The sequence below is a fragment of the Drosophila nasuta genome, chromosome 2R (genome assembly GCF_023558535.2).
Source record: "Drosophila nasuta strain 15112-1781.00 chromosome 2R, ASM2355853v1, whole genome shotgun sequence".
NCBI classification, from domain to species: Eukaryota; Metazoa; Arthropoda; class Insecta; order Diptera; family Drosophilidae; genus Drosophila; species Drosophila nasuta.
This window is the reverse complement of record NC_083456.1, coordinates 24,748,222-24,772,283: the sequence shown is the minus strand read 5'-3', so window position 1 is coordinate 24,772,283 and position 24,062 is coordinate 24,748,222. Positions and strand designations below refer to the sequence as shown.

Below are 24,062 nucleotides of genomic sequence, written 5' to 3'. Positions count from 1 at the left end.
TATAATATTACAACCGCACTCCATAAATATAATTACCACGATTACCAATACTTATATTTTTGGTTTTAAATTGGCATTCCTTGCAGTTCCAATAATAATAACGATGCTATCAAGTAATGCCACCCATAAAGTTGAGACAAAGAAAATACCCACGAAACCCGTCACAGCGACAAACCGTCTGTGCGTCACATTCGAGATTTAGTTGTCGCGTCGTGTCGGTCGATCTACAAGTGCTGAAAAGTTTATTGCACTGCATGTCTGACTTTTGCTAAAGCAAATATTGTTTAATAACATTTTTAAAAATAAAATTTACTGATTAAACGACTCGGCAGCAACAACAGCAACAACAAAAACATAAACAACGACAACCGCGACAATGGCACATCGCCCTCGGACCTATCCCAAGACAAAATAATTTGTGCTTTGCACTCGACGCCAACGTTCCCTGTTTACTTTTGATAGGCAATAAAAAGTCAAATAAGACAAAGCAAATACCAAACGATTCCATGAAGCGTGAATTGGGGCGAAAGCGAATGCAGGGCACAAAAACAAGATGCAGGATCAATGCGAATATCGTAAGCAATGATATGAATGGGCATTATGCTACTGGTTTTTTATTAAAGCGAAATTTATAATTTAAATTTAAATATTATTTAATAATAATTTCAAAATAATACAATAATAAAATAATTTATACATTTTTAAATCACAGCAGCTCAATAATACATGTTTTTAACCCTTGAATATAAATTATTTTGAAATTTAGCCTAGACATGAACCATTACACTTGTAACGGCTCTTAACTGGTTCAAAACTTTGCTAGTACACTAGCGCAGACACACTCTCAATGTGAAAGAGACGGCTATACAATCAATTGCAGTGTCGTAGCAACCAGCTTTAGTTGGCGCGTGGCAGTTGCGATTTTGAAAACTTTAGAAGGCATTGAATATAATTATCAATTATTAGTTTTTTATGAACGCCCTGATCATAGCGTATTCCTTTTATTATATATGTTCAGAATTCCATAATTTTGTATAACTCCACATTTCTCATTTATCAAAAGGGGAGTCCCTCTAATTTTCATAGTCATGTATAATTCCATATTAAATTTATCAGATAAATTCCATAGTCATAGTTCTCTTTCCATTCATTAATAGTTAGTATAAAACATTTATTTAGACAACACAAGTAATGTGGCCCAAGGGCCACAGATAACATGATACTTACTGTCTCTGACTTTATCACAGACCACTTCAAAAGCATCAACAAACGCTGGCTTTTTCGGTTCTTTGCCCAGTTGTCCATGGGCACTCCAGCCTGTGGCCCAAAGGCGGCCACAACTACGCAAAAGCATTGTGTGACGTGATCCTGCAATAACTTTGACAGGCTCACATTGATCCGCAGATTCATCATCATCAGCGGAAGCTACACAACATGCAGGCAAATCATGAACCTGGGGCAATGGATAAACCGTTGGTTCCTTGAGTATACCATCTGGTTTCATTACACGCATACCCAATTGGCCATTAGAATTTAGGCCCCACGTATAGAGATCACCGAATGCAGAGATTGCCGCACTGTGCCAGCCACCAGCAGCAATTTGAGTTATCTAAAAGAAATGTTGACTCAGCTTTATGCAAATAATGTTATGAAGATAACAAATGATTTACTTTAATGCCAGCCAACGCCTCTATTAGTTGAGGCGTCTCCTCCACTCCAAGTGTCACCTGACCAAGTTGTCCGCGACTGCAACAAAATAAGTCAAATATATACAATGATCTTTAAGCCAATAGTTAAGGTCACAACTCCACTTACAGTCCATTGCCCCAGCTATAGACATCGCCATTGCCATTGAGGAGCAGTGCATGCTCCTGTCCACACTCCAACTGTTGCACACGCCACGGATGCTGTGGAAACTGATGCAAGCAGCTGGGCAGGCTATAGACCATATTCGCTGCACTGATGGCCACATTGATATATGAACCGCAGGCAACGTGAGTGATTAGATTAGGAGTTATTTTGGCTATGCCAAATATAGATCGCTTTTGAGCAACCTGAGGAACTTCCAGTTTAAGCTGCTGCAGCTTGGCGTCCAACTTGGCCGGCAGCTTATAGAGTTCGCCATTCTGCAGCAGCACTAGACAATGTGCATCACAAACAGCTAACGCCTTTATAGCCGAGGGAGCCTCCACTTCCAATTGTTCAAACGGCGCCGCGTCGAGTAATCCCATCAGCCATAGCTTCGAGCCCGTAGCATAAGCTGTGTAACGCCAGCTGAGCGCAACAATCCAATTGTCTGTTGCATTGGCGGGCAACTGTATTTCTAAAAAATTAAGGATTTTTTGTTGCTTAAAATATGCGAGAATGTTTTAATTAACGAAATACGAACCAGTTAAGGCAACACAGCGACCGGAAGTGCGGTCGCTGTTCTTGCTGCTTTTGTGTTGCCCGAATGCATTGAACCCCGTAAATAGTAACTGTCTCCTCATCTTCCGCTTGCTCAACGGCTACGCGGCGACGGCGACAGCGACGTCGACGGCGGTTGCGCAGCGACGAGCACAGTTTTGTATTAGAGCAGGGGATGGAGCAGGGAGACACCCCGCTACCTGTGACTGTTTGGTCGACTGAGTTATTTAGTTGCTAGATAGCATTGCACCTGTAATGTTGTCGTCGGTGGTAGTTTTATTATTTTTCACCAATTTGGTCGAATCGTGTTCTTCATAAAAAAACACTAAACTGATCGTTTGTTTTGCGCAATTCGTGTTTTTTTGTTGATACGAAATGGTATGTTAATAACTCACGACATCGCGGTTTGTTATTGTACACTTGCAAACGGCAATTAAAGCTAGTTAAATAGACTATTATTATTTTCCGAAAAATATAATTTGTTTATTAAAATCGGTTGCCATGACAATCATCAAGTGTGTGGCTTAGAGGTGGCACTATCGACGAGCTTTTGAAGTTCTGTGGCAATATCGATAGGTTTCTATTTAAAATAGAAAGAATCATTATTTATTTACTATTGTCTTGAAAAAACAAAATACGCCAAGAATTTTTCTGAAAATAAAGAAAAAATATGTTAACTGTTCATTTGACATCTTATTATTGTTTTAAAATGCGCGTATTTATAAGCAGTTTATTATTTCAGTGAGAAGTAAATAAACTTAAAATCGATTTAATTGAACAAAATTCGAGTTACCTATAAGTTAAAGTATTACAAATTAGTATTTTCAGGAAAAAAAATCAAAAACGGAAAATTCAATACAAAAGCTATTAAACATTTGGCGGCAATGTAAAAAAATAGCAGCGAACACAAACAGAATTGTCCGGCTTGGTCAATTTCCATTTCAAAATTCACTTACGTTTCAACACACTTTAATTTTATAAGAAGTATACTCAAAAACAAAAACAGCTTTTCATTATTGAATTTAAACCATTATAAATCATTTTTGACTATTTAATAAAGTTACACTCCGAGAAACAACACTTCGCGCGCACGTAAATCAAAATGTTTACCTAACAGAAAATGTTAAAATCGATATATTCCAATGTTAATTCAATCAAATCGTGAATCGATTAAATGGGCTTTCGATATCGATTAAATAATGTCGCAGCACAATCGGAATTTAAAATACAATTTTGAATGCAACTTTCAGGGTCTTTTATCGCTGCTGCGAAAACTGCGACCAAATCCGGAAAAGGAAGCGCGGATTCTGCTGCTTGGTTTGGACAATGCCGGCAAGACAACAATTCTGAAGCAGCTGGCATCCGAGGACATAACAACTGTGAGTATTGTGAAGCGGATACGTTCTTGCTTTCCCAATAATCGTTCGTCTGATCCTCAGGTAACGCCCACAGCGGGATTTAATATCAAGTCTGTAGCCGCAGATGGCTTTAAGCTAAATGTGTGGGACATTGGCGGCCAATGGAAGATTCGACCGTATTGGAAGAATTACTTTGCCAATACAGATGTTTTGGTAAATGCTAAACAATTAACAATAAAAAAAACATTAAGTTTTATATTATATTTAATTGCAGATCTATGTTATTGACTGTACAGATCGCACACGTTTTTCGGAGGCAGGCAGTGAGCTCTTTGAGATGCTGATGGATAATCGGCTGAAGACGGTCCCTTTGCTGGTCTTTGCCAACAAACAGGACTTGCCCAATGCTATGACTGCCTCCGAAGTGGCCGAGAAAATGGGTTTAGTGCGTCTGCAGGAGCGCACTTGGGAGATCAAGGCTTGTACTGCGGTCGATGGTACAGGGCTGAAGGAAGGCATGGACTGGGTGTGCAAGAATATGAAGAAGTAATCTCTTAATTTTATTATGCTAATGTAAGATGAAAGCTATTAACGTGCACTGATCAACTATTAAAATACACGCAATAATAATTATTATAAATTGGTTAAACACGTTTGTTTGACTTATAGAGGATCAAAGAAAAGGAGGAAGATTAAGAATTGCTTACACAAGTATTATTATTATAAGTTTTAAAAATTTTGGAAACTACCGAATATGTCATTTTAAATCATAGTAGTACCTTAGCCATAGTTCACAATTTTTGAGTCCAAAATAAATCAGGCAATGAACAAATTTCGCAAAAGCGTCTCCACGCATCTCCGCAAGTTCCGGCTGAGGGCAATCCCCGAGTTCAACTTGCTCATCCTGGGTCTCAACAATTCCGGGAAGAGTACGCTGGCTGGACGCCTTTGTATGAAAAATGAAGAAACCGTAAGATCAACGTAAATCGTTAAATAAAAAAGTTTTGTTCTTCTGCAATTAAAATTGTTATATTTTTAAAGTTGAAGAACATTAATCCCACGGTCCAGCCAAATGAAATGGACTTAAAGTACAAGACCATGAAAGTGCATATGCGGGACTTGAGCGGTCAATGGAGAATGCGTCAGTCGTGGCACACCTTCTTTCCGAATACCAATGCCTTGGTATGTTCTCCGAAATCTTAGCCCCATTCCGCCTGATTTAATCTTGAGGTTTGTCTCTCTTTTGCATTTTAGATCTTTGTCGTTGATAGCACGGACGTGTCACGTCTTGCAGAAGCACGTTGCGAGCTCTGTGATGTTTTGCTGGACGAAAGGATGTCCCAGGTTCCGTTGTTGGTCCTGGCCAACAAACAGGATGTCTATGGAGCGTTGCCCAGTTCAATGATAATCGATTTTATGGGTTTGAATCGATTGGAAGGACGTGCTTGGAATATACAAGAGTGCTCAACTTTGACAGGCGCTGGTTCTTTTGTAATTCATTTTGATCTGCTTAGGCATTTCCGGAAGAATTCTACAGTATTTTATTTGTTTACAGAGCACCATTGAGTGGATCTACAAGAGCTTAAAGAAGCAGAGGCCACAGAGTCGAATTCAGAAAATACTTAATCCAACCTTTCTGTTTAGCCAGATGTGTCCACTAGACTGTCGACGTCCCGCCGTGGATGTTTAATTAATTTATGGATCTGGCACAGTGTACGCGAGTAATCTATTCTTGTCGACGAATCCAACTGGAAATGGAAATGAAAATGGAACGTGGCACACAAATCCGAATAGACCAGAGAGTGAGAGAGAATTTCGAGAGACGAAACAACATTTGTTATGCATTCGTTTAGCTTTTGAATTTGCATTAAAAAGTAAAAATTAAGGTTGAAATTTGTAATATAATAGTCACGAAAAATATTGGATACTCTTTTAGCTCTCTAAATTGTCAAAAAAAAAATATATCTTAAATAGTTGAGCAATAGTAATAGATTTTAATTTATATTTAAATTATAAAATAAAAGCAATATGGTTTAAAAGATTATCTGCTCAACTACCTCATCGCTTAAATACAAATTAAGAATAACTGTCAAATCAGTGAAATATAATCTTCTTTAATGCCATTTAATGCTTTTATGCAATTTTGTTTGTAATATTAATGTCAATTAAATTTAATCTCCAATTAAAAATGTGTTATCAACTAGTTGACATCACCTTTAATACCCTGTCATCAGATGACTGACTGTCACTGTCACTTCACCCACAAATCAGAATCATATGGCAAACTTTCTGCAAAATTGTGAATGCACACACACACATGCAAACAGTGAAGAGTACACGTAGAAGTTTGCATTAAGCGCGCTGAAGAAAAACATTGACGCCAGCCACACAATATGAACTTGTGTAAAAAGAAAGTGGGTAGAAAGAAATATAAACAAAGTAAAGTCCACGGCAACAGCAAGAACAACAGAGCAAACGTACCACGCACACTCACATACATACACACATATATATATTTATGTGAGCGAGTGTGCGCCTTTGATTTTGTATGCGGGCAGCAAACTGACGTGGACAGCGCAGGCGTAAAGAATGACAAGAAGAACTGTGCAGTGCCCACACACAACACTCACACAGGCGCACACAAAACGGAGAGAGCAAACACCTGTGTGTCAAAGACAGAGAGAGTGGTGAGAGAAAGAGAGCTCGCGCTCGCGTGCTGCCAACTTGAGTTTTGGGAGAGTCAAACATCAGCAGGCAGAAGCGGTTGCAACATGTTGGCCCGGCACAAAAGAAAGACACTTGAAGTTGGCTTAAGAAGTGTTACACACTGACTCAGAGCCACAGAAGAAAGAAAGTTTTCGGCTGTGCTGGCTGTGTTTTTATTGTGCTGCGCGTCTCGATTTGCTGCCGTTTCTTAACAACAAGAAGAAGCACAAGACCAACAACTAGTGGAAGAAGAAGAAGCAAGAGCAATATCAAACGGATTTTTGCAATTTTCTTGAGTGAGTCGCTTTGCGCAGTGAAGCGTCTTCGGTCGCGTTTTTGTTGTCGCCGCGTTGTTTAATTGGCCAACAACAACAATAACTACAGCAGCAACCAGCAAGCATAGAAAAATCAAGTGTCTGTGTGATTGTGAAAGTTCCTCCTGCCCGTTAACAAAAACAATAAAATAAGATGTATATGAAACGAGCACTCTTTGTGCTCGCGCTGCTCTGCGCCCAACCCTACGGCCACCTGGCCGAGGAGGAATCCAACCCACTGCTCGACATGGCCTCCATGTTCATACAGGAAGCGCTGACAAATCAGAATGGCGGCGGCGCAACTGGTGGCGGAGGAGGAGGAGGAGCTGGCGCTGGATTGGCGGGCATTGCATCGCTTGTGGGCAGCTTTATGCAGGCTAACGGCAAAGGCGGTGGTGGAGGCGGCGGTGGCGCCATGCAAATCCTCTCCGGTCTGGGCAGCTTACTGGCCAGCAATGCACGTGGCGGCAATGGTGGAGGCGGCGGCGGCGGTGGCTTTGATCCCGCCATCATCGGCAATGTCCTGGAAATGTTCACACAAAGCGATGATGAGGATGCGGGAACCCAACAGAAACGCAGCAACTCAGCTGGCGGTGGCTCCGAGTCTGGCATTGGTCTGGACACCATTCTGCAGGTGGCCTCGGCCTTCATGAACACCCAAGGAGGAGCTGGTACCGAGAAGAAGGCCGCTCATCATGACCAGAAGCGTTCGCTGCCCGAAGAACCCGAACAAGAAAATGGTTTCATGAGTCTGCTGCCTTTGATTATGCAAGCGGTGAGCTCGTTCGCTGGCCCCGAGGGACAGAGCACACAGGAGCGTCACAAGAGTCATGCCTGGGTGTTGCCGCCATTCCTGGAGCATGCCCATGTGCTGTGGGATCACTTCTCCAACTCGGAACTCGCCGATGCGCTGTACGAGAAGTCAGGCGTCAACAAGATCATGAAGGTAAGTGCTAAAGACTCACGATTTTTATGTCCGTCTGTCTGTCTGACCGCTCATTTAATCCCCTAGATCTATGTAACTATAAAATCTAACCACCTAAAATTTGGTATCAATACTAACTATAGCAAACCAAAGCTTTAGGCTTCTTTAGAGTAGAATTTTAATTCACACATAGTAAAATATTCAACATTATTTCAAAAATATTCTTGGAAGCTAATATATGCAAACACATTTTTATTAGTAACGGTAAATTTCGTTACAATTCCAATTAAAATAATATTCCTTAAAGTTAAGGGTTGCTAATTCTAAAAAAAAAAAATTAAGTAATGTGCCCTTTAAATTTAACATTTAATACTATTGCTAAGATCGTAAAGCTTAAAAAAGAGTTTTACATAATATTACACTTTAGTGACTTAACACAATTGGAGTAGTTTCTCAGATTTTCATTTAGATCGATAGATTAACTGAACAGCTATTCAAAAACACTTTTATTGTTCACACTAAATTGTTTATTACACCCTAAAAATGTTTTACGATTATCTTACTGAATCACCTGTCTCTTCATTTTTCTTTAATGTATTTCCTGACCTTGTAGGGCTTCAAGGGACGCGATGGCAAGCTGGACTATGACAAGCTCTTTGAGTCGCTGAACAATCAATCCTTCCGTCGTCGCTGGATCAAGTCAGCTACGTTGTACTTGGCTGATTGGGCCAGTTATTTGGCCAATCCCGAGAACTATCTGAGGTAAGTCCAAGGGGAATAAAATGTGTATGAGTTTTTCCATGCGTGTTAATTGCTGATCACGTTCTGCTTTCCTAACGGTTGAGCACAGTTTAGCACCTAGCTGTGATATGATTCTGAATCGGATTCTGATGCCGATTCTCAGCTCTAGTTTTTTTTGTTTCGTTCGTATGTATTTCGATTCGATTGCAGGCAACTCTTGGAAGTTGCCTGTTAAATTACCGTTAGCTGCAACCTGTTTGGCGTTTGTTGGCCATCAAACATGTTGGAAGCGCCAGAGAGCTTGCTTTACCTTTTGACACACTTTTGCAGCTGGCACATTTTAGAACCTGGCTGCTAATCTGACTGGTCAACAAAGCACACACGCAAGTCCAACTCCAATTCCAATCCCGATCTCGACTATGGGTGTGCGTCTTTCTGTCTCTCTGTCTGTTACAGTTACAATGTTGCTTGCTTCGATATAAACAAATAAACATGCCAGAACAGTTTTGGTTTGGTTCGCCGTTGAGTGTTGTGAAACCGGTTTCAGCCACGGAAATGGGCCAAAGGCAAAGTACAAGCTGGAGTCGGCGACGACGGCGACATTATTGCATGCCGAATGTCTCAGCTATTTGGGTCACACTGAATATATAAACAAGAAAGTTAGGCTAGCAAGGCCGAATATTCAATACTCTTTAGCAGCATGCTCACAAATGTCTTTATGAGAGAAATTATAAAAACAAATTACATTATTTGACTCTATTATTTCTCTTATTTATTTATCAAGATTTTTAGCATGTTATGGAATTCCAATCTATTCAAATCTTCTACGCCAATTAGTTACAGCACTAAAGCATTTGTTTACCAAGTTTCATTAAGCTAGCTTTAAAACTCAACGAGTTGTGCGCCTAGAAAACTGCGGACGGACAGACAGACAGCGAAACTGTATAGAAAACGCAAGCTGTGTAGCATTCAAATACCCAAATATTTGTACACAATAACGTATACGTATTTGGCATACGCCCCATTATCAAAGTCGTCATCATCATCGTTATTATGATGGTTAGACAACGAAAGAAGAAATGACTTCCACTTTCTAGCTAGGCGCCCTTTCACTTGGTCATGCTGTGTCATCATTATAAGCTCATCAATTGCCATTTTTTCTTTCCTTTCCTAACTCTTGTACTTCTCTTTTCATTTCTTTTTCATTTTTTTTTTGTTTCTGTTTTTTTTTGGACACACTTTCCATAGATATTTCCAGACGGCACAAATCATGTTTAACGGCCTGTTAAAGTCTCAAGGTTATCCCAAGCAAACTTATTTCGATCCGACGCGCCCCAGTGAGACTATATCGAATCTCCTGAACCACGTGGCCAAGCATCATTTGAATGTGAAAATCGATTCGCGTCAATATGTGAAGCCAGCCGTTGGCTATGCCAAGGAGCTGCTCAAATTGGGCCAAGCACGTGGCCTGCTGCAGTTCAATGCCACCGAGATTAGCGATCGATTAACGGATACACTCAATCTGGAGGTAAGTAACGAAATGAGGTTGCTGGGCAATTAACAAAGCGCAGTTAGAATAACTAACTAACTAAACTAAAGCAATAGCACAAATTAAATTAATTACGCTACAATTTTCTCTTTTTGTGTTGTTTCGCGGCGCACGCATCGCATCCAACCCACAATTCAACATCGATAAACAACAAACAGGTTATTGAACCGGTGCTAAAAGTACATCGCGCCTATAGATACATCTCCAAGTCGCCGCAATGTGATCGCTATGTGCTCTGCCAGCTAAATGCAGCCGCTCTTGACCAACAAGAACAACAACAACAGAAGCAGCAGCAGCAAAAGCAATCGAAACAAGCTTCGACTTCAGCTGGCGCTCTCATTGCCGGCGTTAGTCCGAAAATTGTAAAGATCGGGAGCATGGGTGCAGCGATCTTCATTAGCACAGAAACCGGTACACCATTCTGGACGCTATTTGGTGTAATCAATGCGCCATATAATTGCGAGGTGAGTCCCACATCCACATCCGCAACCAATTCTTCTTCATCAAATCTTATAATAACAATTTTCTTTCAAATGCAGGCCAAATATCCAGTGGACTGCAATGGATTCCATGAGGGTGAAGCCAAGGTGACCACAGAATACGTACACAACGAGTTGTAGTTTACGATATACGATGCTAATAACAACCGACTGTTTAAGACGAGTGCTCATTAAGACGAATTAGCTGTAATCGAGATCAAGATTTCAAGTGTACATAGTATTACGAATTGCAATAAATCTTAATTTAATTGGTAATTTAATTCTAGCGGCAAATTGATGGGTAAACCTAACCTCAATCGTAAAACTAACCACACTTTTTGAAAGCATACAAATTATTTAATACGTATAATTTAAGCGTACAACTTCCATTAAGTGAAACTTATTTACAACTTTAGGGTTTTCAGCGTTGGTTAGATTAACGATTTAATGCCCTTTCTTTTCATTTGTTAATGGTCAATGAACCCAACAGAAATGAATAATTAACTTTGAAAAAACTATATTTCTAATAAGTGTCATGGGTAAAACTTTGATAAAACTGTTTGCGACTAAACAACATTAGATTTTCTCAGAACTGAGTAGTTTTATAAGGTTGCTGACCTCTCGAAGTACTTCTAGTTTGTATGAAGTCTTTGCTTAAGATTTGTGCAACTTTTCCAGTTAATCTACACTTTCAAATGGTGTACAGCAACTATGATATGAAGTGTGAAAGTCTAGAGTACCTTTGGAACATGTTAAGATGGGTGAAGTAAAGTTAAATTTCAATAATAATAATCTTAGAGCATTTAAGGAAAGTATTTGAAAGAAATTGGGTGAAATGATGTTAAATTTCGGTGTTGTTATAATAAACGAATAATAATAATTATAGATCATTAACATATATTATTTCAACAATATCTTTTACTACTATAGATCCGAAAGATGAGTTTGTATTTACGAGATTTTCATGAGTCTATCTTTTTACCAATAAAAGCTTGTACATACTTTACGATACTCTCTCAACACATTTCTCGTTAATCACACAAAGCGAAGTTGCCGTTAACTTGCTCAGCGCAATCTGTTCGTCTATGGGTGTGTGAACGCCAACAACTTTGTATTGGCCAATTCCGCAAATATCGGTTTAGTTTATGCACTTCCCATCCCATCCATCGCCAGCAAGCAAGCCATTCATTCGAGTGCATGAAGCAGGTTTTGGCACTGAACAAGTTCAACTTTGCGGAAAACTTAGATGAATATTCCCGTTAACGTCACTTTCACCACAATACGCTTGGGCTCACTTTCCACTTTGGCGTCAAGCGTCAGTCGACTGCAGCCAGCTGAGGCGACGACAACACAACACAATCCAAGACAAGATGCAGCTAGCTTATAGAGAACTGGATGCGGATATTGTGAAACGCACAAATGCCATATTCCCGGCACAGGATTGCTTTGTCGAAGTGCTGCCCGATCGTCTGATTATCCCAAGGAAGTACGTCGAGTTGGGTGAATCGATACGCCAGCTGCCCATCTATGAGGATGATGTGTGGATGATCTCGTATCCACGCACTGGGTCCACTTGGGCACAGGAAATGGTCTGGTTGTTGGGTAATCAGTTGGACTATGAGGCTGCCAAGCAGCAACTGTCACAACGTTCGCCCATGATTGAGTTATCAGCGTTGTTCAGCACGGATCATCATAAATGGGTGTCGTAAGTAGCAGCAGCAATTCAGTTCAGAGATTCCTTAATCCCACATTGAATCTCTTAGCGATGCACTTGGCAATACAGTTGAATTGGTGCGTAATTCGCCACGTCCTCGCTTTGCGCGCTCACATCTCTCCTGGCAACTGCTGCCACAGCAATTTGAGAGCGTCAAGCCCAAAATTGTGTATACGGCACGTAATCCCAAGGATTTGTGTGTCTCCTACTATCACTACTGCAAACTCTTGCATGGCATCAATGGGGATTTCGATCAGTTCGTGGAACTCTTTTTGGGCGGTCATACGCCCATGGGCTCCTATTGGAAGCATGTGCTGCCCTTCTGGAAGCGCAGCTACGATGACAACGTGTTGTTCATCAAGTACGAGGATATGATTAAAGATCTGCCTGCTGTGGTGCGACGCTGTGCGCAATTCTTGAACGTTGCGCAGCTGCTCAACGAAGATTCACTGAAACGCATTTGTGATCATCTGCAGTTTGACAGCATGCGTGGCAATGCGGCCCTCAATCTGGAGAAGATTCTGCCGCAGCCTGGCACGAAATTCATACGCAATGGCAAAATTGGCGATTGGCGCAATCACATGACCGACGAAATGTCCGCTCGATTCGATGCCTGGAGCGAGGAGCATTTGCGTGGCAGCGGCTTAACATTTGATTACGATTAAGACTACGTAAAATAATTATAAGCATATTAAACTTAACCCTAATAAAGTCACAAATATTTGCTTTTTGTTGGCAAAAATATCTCTAAAGATCTTGAACATTTATATATTTCTTTTAGAATATACATGCGAATGAAAACTCTTTGAGCAGTTTCTAGTTTTTGTAGGCAATCGGGAAATACTTTTTGTCCTTCTCAACAATCTCTTCCAGCAGATTATCAATATCGGTCGATGGATAACGATCAATCCACGATTGAATGTAGCCCTCGTGTGTGGCATCGTAAGTCTTTAAATCCACCTTGCCATCATTGACCGAGGTGTTGGCCTGCACCAGAATGATGCGTGGCTTCTTGTGCGCCAAGCAAATGTCACGCCACTTGGCCCATGGATGTGATCCACTCTCATTCACCTCCGAGTAATGATCATACATCTTAGAGGCGGCTTCAATGTCAGCAGTGGATTTGTATACTTGCAGCTTGGTCAAGAAATCGCCCAGCGCTTTCTTGCCCACCGTATGGATCCTGCTGCGATCCAATGTGAGGAGCAGATTCTTGCCATCCTCCGTCTCCTTGACGGTTACAAAATCTTCACCCGCCTCGAGCAGCATTTTCATGATAACGAAACGAGCACGTGAATGCGCCTGCATCCATTGCTTTGATTTGGGATTGAACATTTCCAAGGCAACGCCCATGCCATTCCAAATGAGACTCAGCCAATTAATGTAAATAATATCATCCTGTTCGGCGGCATCCTTGAAGCCAAAGATCTCCAGAATGTCACGTTCCAGCGACAAATAGAGACCAACTGCCTCAGCACGACATTCCTCGTACGACGAGCTGATGGCACCGAATTTTGTATCATAAGTTTCGCCAGGCAAATACCATTTGGTGATGGGTTCCCCAGTGACGAGGTTCTTCACTTCCTTCACATCAAAATTGTAGGCGCCATTCTCATCCACGCGAAACAGTTTGCCACTGCCATGGCCAAGCAGCTCGTGGATTCCAACCTGCACCTCAAATGCCTTCACTTTGTACTCTTTCATGAGTGTTTGATCCTCGTCCGATAGGAAGGGTATGGGATCCTTGCGATTAATGTTGGCCAGCACATTGCCCAACGATACATTCTTGAAGCCCTCATCCTCACGAATCTCATCGTCTGTTAAAACACAAAGTATGCATTAGTAAAAGTAAGCTTAAGTCTTGAAACTATTCTTACAGTTGGGAATGTTAATGCCTGCTGGAACGCCGCTGCCCGCAAAAGTCAACACATCCAGGGATGTGAAGTCAGGCTTCAAATACGAATCCTTCTCATAGGGTTGCGTCCATGGCAAATACTCGACAAGTTTCTCGGCACGAGTAACCAATTCAGCGAATTTCGCTGAGCTCTCTTTGTTGACCATGGCCACAAAGCCCTCAAATTCAGCACGACCGCCAGCGGGATCACGATAAGTCTCGATGAAACCAATGTAAGTCTCAATAACGGGTCCCTTGTCCTTGATCCACCATCTCGAGCCATTCTTATGCTCAGCCAGCGAACCCTCCTCAAACGCCTGGACATAATGCTCAATCATTTTCTCCTCATTTTCATTAGCTGCATATTTCTTGGCCTCCAGCAAATTGGCATTAACGCGCTGCAACAGCGGCTGATAATCGCCACGAGTAACACGGAAATTATGGCCATTAAACTCCTCTACTGGCACTGTAATACCCTCCTTGCTGGAGTCGGCAACCGATCCCAGTTTAACATCATACAGAGCTTTGCCATTCTCAACAGTTTTAAAGGTGCGACACATGTAGGGTTCAATGCGCTTGGATGTTAGCCAAGTGTTGACAATTTCCGAGTCCTCCTTGGTGCAGTTATCCGACCAATAAGTGGTGACGCCATTTGGTGCAAAGCCCAGAATCTCGTTACGCGATTCCAGCGCATAAACCAATCCCTTAATCTTCTCATAGATTTTGGCCACACGCACATCATCTTTATAAGCGGCCGTGGAGTGTACGATAGCCTCGAACTTGTCCTCGCTTAGATTAGGCACAATTTTGCTATCGCCCATGCCTTTGTAGTTGCCTGCATTGGCGAAGACGCCGCACGTGTAGACAAGGAATGCCTGCAAAGAAGGAACATTGTATTCTATGCATTTTTAGCTCTAAAAAACTTACAGTGAAATCATCTTCAGAGGCGCCAGCCTTTAAAGCTTTAACTTTGAGTTCGGCAGGTTGTTCGGCCACAAAAATGCGATGCAACAGCGAGAAGATTAGCGGTGCTTCCGGACTCGATTGAATAAGCGCAATCAGACCACCATCCCAGGATGCTTTGCTGAAGTAATGCGCATACAATTTCTCCTTATCCGTGAGATTTTGAAAGGCGCCTTTGCACTCCAAATCGGCAATTGGTTGAGTGTTAGGCAGCACAAAATGGGATGTTTTGCTGGCGGCCATCTTCAGACTTGGTTTTGATAAAGTTGTACTTGTGCTGCAAGTAGAAAAGAATTCAGAATTTACATAAGTATTAAATCAATTGAGCATGGGGAATACCTGTAATTAACGGCGGGAAATGCCGCTGTTGTTCTTAATACACTGTGACTCTGATTTGTTGCTGTTGTTGTGAAAGGAGGGCGAGGAAGAAGTCGTGTTGTCTGTTTGTCAGTTAAATTGCTGACCGTACGTGAATGTAAACGTAAGCGGCAAAGATTGCCCAGTTGTTGACAGCGTCTACAAATTTTCCAACTTAGCAACATGACTGCGAATTTTGACTATGATTAAATTTATATTTGATGAAATATTTCACAAGAAACTCTGAATGCAAATGTGTGAGTGTGTATGAACATTTTATTAACCATATTAAATACATACAAATGTGTATGTGAAATGTGAGTGTATGAAATACAACAGAACTAATGTTTGCACAGATGGAGCAAGCACTCAAACATATACATAGATATGTGTGCGTGCAAGCAAGGTGCATCGGCAACGGTTCTTGCAAGTTGATCGAGTCTTCAGTACCGTGTTAAATACGTTAAATTCAGAACAAAGAACTAATTGGACCCCAACGAACTGGCCAAACAATAATATATGAGACAGCGTACATACCTTACGGAAAACAAATGCAAAATTAAAAGAAATGGCGTAAAAGTGCAAGTTGTCTTTAGAGATGAACAATTATGACACTAGAGATGGCCCAATAATGCCGGTAATCAGCATCATATATCGCGAGAGATTTTAACAGCATGAAATTAACATAATGTTATCGTTAAATTCAAAAATTTAATTTATGCAACAAATTAAAAATGTACAAGATTGTGGTCAAAAAAGAATATTCAAATAATAAAAACCATAAATATTTCGCAATAATGTTTAAAATAACAATAATAATATTTTATTTTAAATGTTATTGAAGGTTTTTGTAATTTTGTGATTTTCGGTCACACTGTCTGACTGATTTTAAACATTTACATATATTCAAATCTTTTTTGTGGCATAAAAGTTAAGTTACACAAAATTTTAATTAATGTGGGGACGTGGCTAGTACGTAAGAAGTGCTATCGATACAATTATACGCAACAGTAACATTTTCTCTATCGAAACTGCAATTAATCGGGTGACGCTTGCCACCCACCATAAGAAAATAGCTATCAGAATCATATGTTTTCCTTATCACCTTCAGGTTGACCTCAGCAGTGGAGCAAGCTAAGTTTTTTCCAAGACCAACATGGAGCTGACTGGATGGGTTAAAAACTATGATTGGGGCAAACAGGGCATTCAATCGGCCGTTGCCCAATTGGCTATGGCGAACGATCCCGACTTTGTGCTGAACGAGACGGAAACCTATGCTGAAATGTGGATGGGAACCCATTTCTGTGGCGTTTCCATTGTGAAGGAAACGGGCGAAACTCTGGATCGTGTGCTCAAGAAAGATCTGCCCTATCTCTTTAAGGTGCTGAGCATTCGAAAAGCACTCAGCATTCAGGTGCATCCCAATAAATGTGAAGCGGAGCGTCTGCATAAAGAGCGCCCCGATGTCTACAAGGATGACAATCACAAACCAGAGTTGAGCATTGCTATTACGCCTTTCTTGGCGTTGGTTGGGTTCCAGCCGGTGGAGGATATCATTGACAACATTGACGAGTTCCAGCCGCTGACTGAGCTCATAGGTCAGGAGGCTGTGGATGAACTGCACGAGAAGCGCAATTCGGAGACACTGAAGAATTGCTATGAGATCATGATGCGAGCTGATGATGCATCGATTTCCAAATGCATCAAAGCGATAGCCAAGAACAATAAGTCAGGTGAGTAGTGTTAAAATCTTAATATATTATAATCTTTTCATACTTGTATCTTTTTCAATGTAGAGTTGAAGCGTAATGAGTTGCTGGATATTTTCAATAAGGTTAATCAGGACTTTCCCGACGATGTGGGCGTCTTGTGTCTGTTCTTCTTGAATCTAGTGCGCTTGCAACCCGGTCAAGCCATTTACCTGGGCGCCAACGAGATTCACGCCTATTTGGATGGTGAGTGCGTGGAGTGCATGGCCTGCTCTGATAATGTAATACGAGCTGGACTCACACCGAAATACAAGGATGTGGAACAATTAATCTCCTCGGTGATATTTGATGGGGCTGCTGCCGATGCCAAGCTGTTTATGCCATACCGTATCGATGACACTGTTCAGGTATTTGTGCCACCTGTTGATGACTTTGCTGTGATGCATGTTGGTATCAAGCACAGCGTGTGTTCGTACAAGCTGCAGATACAAGCATATGGTTCCATACTCCTTACTTTGGCTGGCAGTCGCATACTCCGCCTAAAGACCGACAAGGGGGTGAAGGAAATAACTTTAACGCGCGGCAGCATTGTTTACATTCCGGTTGAAGCGGCGCCAGAAATTGAATTCCTGCAGGCAGAGGATTGCGACGAAAATTTTACGGCTTACATAGCCACATATAACTATTTCAGAAGAGCATAATAATAATAATAAAACAAGACGATTTCTTGGTGGTGAAGTAATTTCATTTCAGTTTTAATAGTTGCAATAGAAACTAAAGTGGCAATAATAGTTCTATTTATAAGCGGTTAAATACGACGATTTATAAATCTAATAAATATACATGATACTACTATATAATATGCAATAAACACATTTTTTCTTGCTGCTTTTCCGGGGGATATTATTGCGAAAACAAATTTAACACAACACGCTTCATCATCATCCTTGCTTAAATCTCTAATGAAAAACTGGGTTTCTAATTTTGGTTCTCGTACACAAGTAAATCTGGTATACAATAGAAACAGGGGTGGGTGTATAACACAGGTATATCCGCTTTACTATCAAAACAGGGTATGTATAACACAATTACCTCACATCAGTTATACAATATAGTATAGAAGGGGGAGTATATATAGAATATATAGTATAGTATAATATGTATGTAAAGTATTAACAAACTCTCGTGCACACAAAGAATGCACATAAATTGGCTATGAATATGACACTACCCTTACATTTTTAATCATTCCTCCGTCGTCCTTCTCAATTCACCTTTTCCTCCTCCTTATAAATGCTTTGCTTCGCTTCGCTTCGGGCTCAAGTTGAGGTTGTAAATATTTTATCATAAAGACTAAGTTTTTGTTTGTTTCATTCATAAAGGTCGTAAAAGCCTCAAAAAATTTTGTTTGTACCAAAAACCATGAGTACCAACAACAATACGAAAATCTCATTATAAAATTTTGAGTGTGTGTGTGTGTGTTATTCCTTCTGCATCCGACATATGTAGTTAATTATATAAATATTTTGATGGGTTTTTGTTGCTTTAGTCGTTTACTAAGTAGTTTGTGTATACGTTGAATATAAAAGTTCATTCATTTTTGATATCGCCATAAATAAAGCAACTAAAAGAGCTGCTAAATAACGGTAGTAGTTTTTTGTGCCCACAACATAGTATTGTTTTTGTTCCCAGTACATAGTTCATAATTGTTGCATTTCTTTTTGATGCTATTGTTGTGCTTTAGTTGTTGCTGCGTCTACTAGTGAAAGTTTCAAGTGAGAGAGATAGCAGGAAGTTAGTTGGTAGCGATGGGTGTGGTGCTTATCGGTTATCGGTATCGAGCAGTTATAATTGATCATTACATTTTGCCACCTGCTTAACTCTTGAGCAAATTATTTGCGCGCTTATTAACACCGTCCATGCGCAAATTGTTGGCATCACCCTTAGCATTGATACGTTCGATTTGTTTGTTTTGGTTCTCCAACTCTGATCCCATGTCAATTGCCATGTTACGCAAATTGCCCAACATCGAATTTACCTGCCCCAAATTCTCATCCATCTCATCCTCGCGTGCATCGTTCGTTATTCTTGCCACATAACCCGATTGCGCTGGTTGTCCCATTCCATTCCGTTCACGTTCATCGATCACCCGCTGCGGCTGACTTGCAACAACTTTGCCATCATCATTCGCCTTCCAGGCGCTATCGCCATCATCCTTCAGATTAACTTTCTTCCACGGCAGCACACAGATGCCACAGCATTTCTCCATGCCGCTGAGATTCTTTTCCGCCTCACGCATATCCGCATTAATGCGATCCATTCCCTCCTCGATGCGATCCAATTGCTCGCCCTGATCATCCAACGCCACAAGAGTGCGAATGCCCGCCTCCTTGGATTCATCCATCATGGTGAGCATGCGACGCGTACTTTCCAAGGATTCATCGGCAACTTGAGCGGATTTGAGCTGCAGTTCCTGCAGCTCGGTGCGCGGTTGATTCTCCACAGCGGCAGCCATAGCGTGACTATTTGATGCGGATGTAAATTACTTACTGATGACTGCCTATCTGTATATAGCAAGTGATTGCGAATTTCTCAGTGATTGAGGCTGGGAAAAATTGTTAGGAAATGACTCACAATTCACAGCTGACACCACTTGTTTATGATGATGATATATAGTACTTTTAGTAAGCTCGTTTATTTTTGTAATAACAGGAACTTGAATTTAATAAACGTTTTTGATTCAATAAGTTTTGTTTTAGTTATTTTTGTACAATATTTTGGCAAATGTCTACACACTATGTATAAAACCAATTGTGTATATACAAAAGAGGTGGTGGGCCATCGATTGCACTATAGAGACTTATCGATGTTTTAATATTCAATAAGAAAACGATGTTTTTACATTCACCTAATATTACAAATAAACTTTTTATTATTCAATAAATTATTCTTTTAGGTTGCAACTTTGCTCTATTAATTTCCGAGTTGTAACCATAAACAACAATTTTATTTACTAAAGTTGAGAAACCCAGAGAATTGTCACCATGGCGATTGCATAGTTTTCAAACTGCTTGTTATTTTAAACAGCATATTACTTACAGATTTTTATTTGTGCGTCATTTCATAGATAAGTTATAAGTAAAAATATAATTTTCTGAAAAAAATTATATATCAAAAATTAAGTAACGGCATTTTTCCCATACGAAGTGGTAAAACACTATCGATATATCGATGTACGCATATAAAACACATTACAGAATAACAATGTTTTTCATGTCAAATATGTTACATTCGGTATAAGAAAAATTATTTTCATTCCAACCTTTCGTTTGCTAGCATAAAGTGTATAGCAAAAGCAAAGTAACAATACTGCCTCTATTAAAATAAGAAAATACTTGATGTAAAATATAAATTACAGCGCACATCGGAGCTGCAATTAGATTACAACGCCGTTCGCAATTAACACACACGCGCGCGTTAAGTGTTGGTCAACACTTTTGAAATATTAACGCTTGGTACAGCCAAGAAGAAGAACGAGCGTCGTTGATCTTATTCCTTTTTTTTAATTGTTCGTGCATAAAATTTTCAATTAAATTTGAGTGGTTTGTTGTGTAAGTGCGTGAACAAAAGGTAATAAACCGAGATGGAAAACTCGCGACGTTCGATTGCAACCAACGAGGACAGTATGAGCATGTATTTGTCCTTTGATGCTGACGATACGCTTGCCAGCAAATGGCAATCTGTGATGACAACAAGCCAGAGTCAGAGTCATTACATGGAGGTGCAGCAGAGCATGCTGATGGACCAAACACTCGAAGACCATAATAAGAAGTCGGTGCTCAAGTCACTGATACAAAATGAAACGACGCGCGATCAAATTTCCCCATTGCGTCCATTCGATCAGAGTCTGCTTAATAAACATAACGCTTTGTGCTCCACGCCCACTAAAAATAAAACCCTTACCGATGTGAACAACAAGGAGAATACACAGCCCGATATGGAGAATAACACAACCTTATCTTCGACCATTGATGGGACTGCGTCCACAGTGAAAATCAACACAATGCTTACTGAAACAAATCCCACAATCAATGAGATTTCGCTGCAGGAGATAAGCAGCAATAAGACTAACAATGTTTATCCATTAAGTGCTGATGTCTTGCTAGAAAACATAACCGAAGGTAATTAAATATATATGAAATGTTATCCTTTTTTTTAAACTACTGCTTTTTCAGTTTCAAATGAGGAGACTTCAATGTCTGTGCCGTCGCCTGTAGAGGAAGTTCTCGTAGAAAAGCAGGAGTCAACAAATGCTGTCGCTACTGACATGATCAACGAAGTGTCCGAGTTGATTAACAAAGCCTTGAAGCTGACTGGCAGCTCCTTGAAGCCCCTGAAACAACCAGAGCAGCCGCCGAAAGAGAAGTGCCAGCAAAAGCCGCTACCTACAGTTAATTTACCACGTCCACGTCGCTCCTTTTTGCCTACAGCCAGCGGCCAAACATTCAAGCAACGCATGTCAATTGTGGTCAAGACGACGCTGAACAGTCCAGCACGCAAATTGGCGGCCGCTAATGCGAGTGGACGTCGCAGTTGTTTGCCCACTGCCAGGACAAGTATGCTGCGCAAATCCACAATAGTACGCTCCACTGAAAGCAGCTGCAGCAGCAGTGTCATCAGTGTACAGTCTTCGAGCAGCTCAAAAGTAGCTACCTTGTCTGCGAAGCCATTTGCTCGCCCATCGCTTGCCCCTAAACCCAAGGCAGCTGCTGCCACTGCTCCCAAGTTCAATTGCCAGTTGTGCAGCGCAACCTTTTTAGCTAAACAGCAATTGGATGTGCATATGCGTAAGCACTTGGAACATAAGAAACCGGGCGTCTGCAAGTATTGCGATAAGAAATTCCAACTGGAGCGTGCACTGCATATTCATCTCATGCAGAATTGCCAGAAAATACCGCCAGCCGAGAAGCGTAAACTTCAATACACGGAACTCAACCACGAGAAGAAGGCACAGCTGCCGAAACTATTGCCACCCGAATCGCCAGTTTTCCCCTGCAAGCCAACTATAACAGATTCTTCGCTGGGTAGGTCTAATAAGTTGCAGCAACAACAGTTAATGTCAAACAAGGAGGAGCAACAAAAAGCTGTAGTCCCAATGGCACCGCCGGCTAGCAAGATGCCCAAGAAGGTGCCGCATTCGGGTGTCTATTGTACACCAACTAAACTGGTCCCATGTCATAGTTGTAAGCTATCGTTTAAGAGCGTCCTTGACTATACCAATCACTGTCTCACTGTGCACTCCTCGATGTCGTTGCACAGCCGCAAACCGGAGGCAGACACAGCACCGAGTGCTCAACAAGATTAAATCAAATAATCATCATCATTTAGGCTAAGTTGTGTTGACTTATAATCTATATATATATAAAACATACAGTCCAAAATCAAATAAACGAGAAAACTACAGCTACAAAATCGTTACTTTGTCTTTTTCTCTGGTGGTGGCTTCATATCAATGCTTTCTGTTGCAATATCCAGCGGTCCTGTCGCATGATTATCTCCAGCAGCATTCGATGCCGCACCATCCGCTCCAGCTGCACTTGGTAATTGCCCCGGCTGCAGTGGCTGTTGCATATTCTGCAGTGTGGGTGGAATGGGTGGCGGAAATTTGCGTAACAATTCGACTAGCAACATGTCAACACGTTGCTTTTGAAAGAGTGTTCCGCTGTTCTCATCCTTGGTACCATTGGCGTCCTTCTTGTCCGACTTGGATTTGTCCGACACTAGAAAAAAGAAGAGTAAATTAGTTTAAGAGGCGCAAAATTTCTCCAGCTTAAATCATTATTTTAATTAGACAATGAAAAGTTTGCAATCTACTTACAAACTTTATTGGAGGAGAAATCCCAGGTGTAGCCTTTATTGGGGTGATAACGAGCATAGCTGCTGGCTTCCTCGAATGCCGACTGAAGATTCACGACCGTGTTTAGCTGTAATATAAACTAATTAGCCACGTTCTTAACTCGCACGCACTCAACTCACAATGCGCGCATTTATGACGTTTGCGAGATCAGGAGCCTTGTAAACAGTACCGCCAATGATATAATAATCGGCAATTGGCGTTGCCTCCGCGGTGTTGTGGCGGTGCTGCTTGCGGATGACGTAGAGAATCGGCTCTGCAACATGAAGTAAAATATACTCCAGACCCAGCATGTTGCTGCGATTAAAAAGAAACAATTTAGTAAGGATAATTTTAACTGATATTGGCAAAACCCACTGCAAATGCTCCACGCCCAGACGCTGCATTCTAATGGTTTCATTGTTGCACTGATGGTCGTAGAATGGATTGCTCTTGCGGCAAAAGTAATCCATGACCGTCTGTGGACTGAGTGTTGCCATCATTTGGGTGTCGTGCCAGGAGAGGCGCAAATGATTCTCTGGAGCAGGCGCCATCTGACGATTCGCCATGGTCAAGGATATCACGTGCTAATGTTGCTCAAGGCAATTTGAGTGGCGGCCGACGACAGCAAAGAATGTTGAAATCTCAAAGCAAAGTAGTGGGTCAGTGTCAATGTCTCGTTTTTCCTCGTTCTCTATTTTTTGTTTACAAATTATTTATAGACTGCACGCTGCCAATTTTTTTTATATTTGTCGATATGTCTCTTTTTATTTGATTTATTTGTTGTGTAATATACAAATTCAGTGTCGCGAACAGGAAAATTCATTTGCTGCTCCTTGCGCGTTATTAAAATCTGCGCTAATCGTGCTGTAAGTTCACTGTTAAACCGTTAATTTCCGTGTAGCTTAATTTTTGCATGCACTTCAACCAATTTGCAACTGCGAGACTACTTTTTTTTTTGTTATTTTTATTTTGTTTATAAATTTCGATAAATTTGCAAATTGGCCGATAATTTGTCACTGATGTTGTTGTCGATAGTGGTGGTGGGTCGATA

At 41.0% G+C, this 24,062-nt stretch overlaps 10 protein-coding genes across 15 annotated transcripts; 6 read left to right on the top strand and 4 right to left on the bottom strand.

Annotated features, from left to right (window-relative positions):
- The first annotated feature begins 328 nt into the window (after window positions 1-328).
- Window positions 329-4,413, top strand: LOC132786109 (ADP-ribosylation factor-like protein 3). 2 transcript variants are annotated; one of them, XM_060792531.1, is made up of 4 exons: window positions 329-575; window positions 3,657-3,785; window positions 3,846-3,977; window positions 4,039-4,413. In XM_060792531.1, exons 1-4 carry the CDS (start codon window positions 507-509, stop codon window positions 4,312-4,314), a joined length of 606 nt encoding a protein of 201 aa, XP_060648514.1. In that variant the 5' UTR covers window positions 329-506; the 3' UTR covers window positions 4,315-4,413. The 2 variants fall into 2 exon arrangements, with proteins under 2 accessions (XP_060648514.1, XP_060648515.1); XM_060792532.1 differs by lacking the exon at window positions 329-575 and adding an exon at window positions 2,699-2,784.
- Window positions 1,072-2,651, bottom strand: LOC132786107 (RCC1 domain-containing protein 1). Of its 2 annotated transcripts, XM_060792528.1 has the most exons (5): window positions 2,390-2,651; window positions 1,816-2,323; window positions 1,671-1,746; window positions 1,228-1,609; window positions 1,072-1,139 (listed from the first exon to the last, which is right to left on the bottom strand). In XM_060792528.1, exons 1-5 carry the CDS (start codon window positions 2,487-2,489, stop codon window positions 1,087-1,089), a joined length of 1,119 nt encoding a protein of 372 aa, XP_060648511.1. In that variant the 5' UTR covers window positions 2,490-2,651; the 3' UTR covers window positions 1,072-1,086. The 2 variants fall into 2 exon arrangements, with proteins under 2 accessions (XP_060648511.1, XP_060648510.1); XM_060792527.1 differs by lacking the exon at window positions 1,072-1,139 and having other exon boundaries at window positions 1,151-1,609.
- A 106-nt stretch (window positions 4,414-4,519) lies between the features above and the next one.
- On the top strand, window positions 4,520-5,808 carry LOC132786108 (ADP-ribosylation factor-like protein 3). Of its 2 annotated transcripts, none has more exons than XM_060792529.1 (4): window positions 4,520-4,734; window positions 4,806-4,946; window positions 5,019-5,255; window positions 5,320-5,808. In XM_060792529.1, the coding sequence occupies exons 1-4, from the start codon at window positions 4,588-4,590 to the stop codon at window positions 5,452-5,454; spliced, it is 660 nt and encodes a 219-aa protein (XP_060648512.1). In that variant the 5' UTR covers window positions 4,520-4,587; the 3' UTR covers window positions 5,455-5,808. The 2 variants fall into 2 exon arrangements, with proteins under 2 accessions (XP_060648512.1, XP_060648513.1); XM_060792530.1 differs by having other exon boundaries at window positions 4,608-4,745.
- Window positions 5,809-6,591: 783 nt separating this feature from the next.
- Window positions 6,592-11,298, top strand: LOC132787580 (uncharacterized). The gene is made up of 5 exons (XM_060794718.1): window positions 6,592-7,730; window positions 8,323-8,471; window positions 9,699-9,978; window positions 10,158-10,463; window positions 10,539-11,298. Exons 1-5 carry the CDS (start codon window positions 6,939-6,941, stop codon window positions 10,617-10,619), a joined length of 1,608 nt encoding a protein of 535 aa, XP_060650701.1. The 5' UTR covers window positions 6,592-6,938; the 3' UTR covers window positions 10,620-11,298.
- A 487-nt stretch (window positions 11,299-11,785) lies between these two features.
- Window positions 11,786-12,857, top strand: LOC132787582 (luciferin sulfotransferase). The gene is made up of 2 exons (XM_060794721.1): window positions 11,786-12,183; window positions 12,242-12,857. The coding sequence occupies exons 1-2, from the start codon at window positions 11,849-11,851 to the stop codon at window positions 12,855-12,857; spliced, it is 951 nt and encodes a 316-aa protein (XP_060650704.1). The 5' UTR covers window positions 11,786-11,848.
- Window positions 12,476-16,052, bottom strand: LOC132787578 (dipeptidyl peptidase 3). 2 transcript variants are annotated; one of them, XM_060794716.1, is made up of 5 exons: window positions 15,944-16,028; window positions 15,389-15,593; window positions 15,014-15,326; window positions 14,070-14,961; window positions 12,476-14,009 (listed from the first exon to the last, which is right to left on the bottom strand). In XM_060794716.1, exons 2-5 carry the CDS (start codon window positions 15,589-15,591, stop codon window positions 13,009-13,011), a joined length of 2,409 nt encoding a protein of 802 aa, XP_060650699.1. In that variant the 5' UTR covers window positions 15,592-15,593; window positions 15,944-16,028; the 3' UTR covers window positions 12,476-13,008. The 2 variants fall into 2 exon arrangements, with proteins under 2 accessions (XP_060650699.1, XP_060650700.1); XM_060794717.1 differs by lacking the exon at window positions 15,389-15,593 and having other exon boundaries at window positions 15,944-16,052.
- A 224-nt stretch (window positions 16,053-16,276) lies between these two features.
- LOC132787581 (mannose-6-phosphate isomerase) lies at window positions 16,277-18,071 on the top strand. 2 transcript variants are annotated; one of them, XM_060794719.1, is made up of 3 exons: window positions 16,277-16,378; window positions 16,518-17,139; window positions 17,203-18,071. In XM_060794719.1, exons 2-3 carry the CDS (start codon window positions 16,563-16,565, stop codon window positions 17,814-17,816), a joined length of 1,191 nt encoding a protein of 396 aa, XP_060650702.1. In that variant the 5' UTR covers window positions 16,277-16,378; window positions 16,518-16,562; the 3' UTR covers window positions 17,817-18,071. The 2 variants fall into 2 exon arrangements, with proteins under 2 accessions (XP_060650702.1, XP_060650703.1); XM_060794720.1 differs by lacking the exon at window positions 16,277-16,378 and having other exon boundaries at window positions 16,470-17,139.
- A 712-nt stretch (window positions 18,072-18,783) lies between these two features.
- Window positions 18,784-19,939, bottom strand: LOC132787583 (synaptosomal-associated protein 25). The gene is made up of 2 exons (XM_060794722.1): window positions 19,750-19,939; window positions 18,784-19,679 (listed from the first exon to the last, which is right to left on the bottom strand). The coding sequence occupies exon 2, from the start codon at window positions 19,628-19,630 to the stop codon at window positions 18,992-18,994; it is 639 nt and encodes a 212-aa protein (XP_060650705.1). The 5' UTR covers window positions 19,631-19,679; window positions 19,750-19,939; the 3' UTR covers window positions 18,784-18,991.
- Window positions 19,940-20,441: 502 nt separating this feature from the next.
- LOC132784952 (uncharacterized) lies at window positions 20,442-22,587 on the top strand. The gene is made up of 2 exons (XM_060790883.1): window positions 20,442-21,296; window positions 21,351-22,587. The coding sequence occupies exons 1-2, from the start codon at window positions 20,759-20,761 to the stop codon at window positions 22,478-22,480; spliced, it is 1,668 nt and encodes a 555-aa protein (XP_060646866.1). The 5' UTR covers window positions 20,442-20,758; the 3' UTR covers window positions 22,481-22,587.
- LOC132784953 (mediator of RNA polymerase II transcription subunit 6) lies at window positions 22,506-24,026 on the bottom strand. The gene is made up of 4 exons (XM_060790884.1): window positions 23,387-24,026; window positions 23,152-23,326; window positions 22,994-23,099; window positions 22,506-22,895 (listed from the first exon to the last, which is right to left on the bottom strand). The coding sequence occupies exons 1-4, from the start codon at window positions 23,575-23,577 to the stop codon at window positions 22,591-22,593; spliced, it is 777 nt and encodes a 258-aa protein (XP_060646867.1). The 5' UTR covers window positions 23,578-24,026; the 3' UTR covers window positions 22,506-22,590.
- Between the last annotated feature and the right edge of the window lie 36 nt (window positions 24,027-24,062).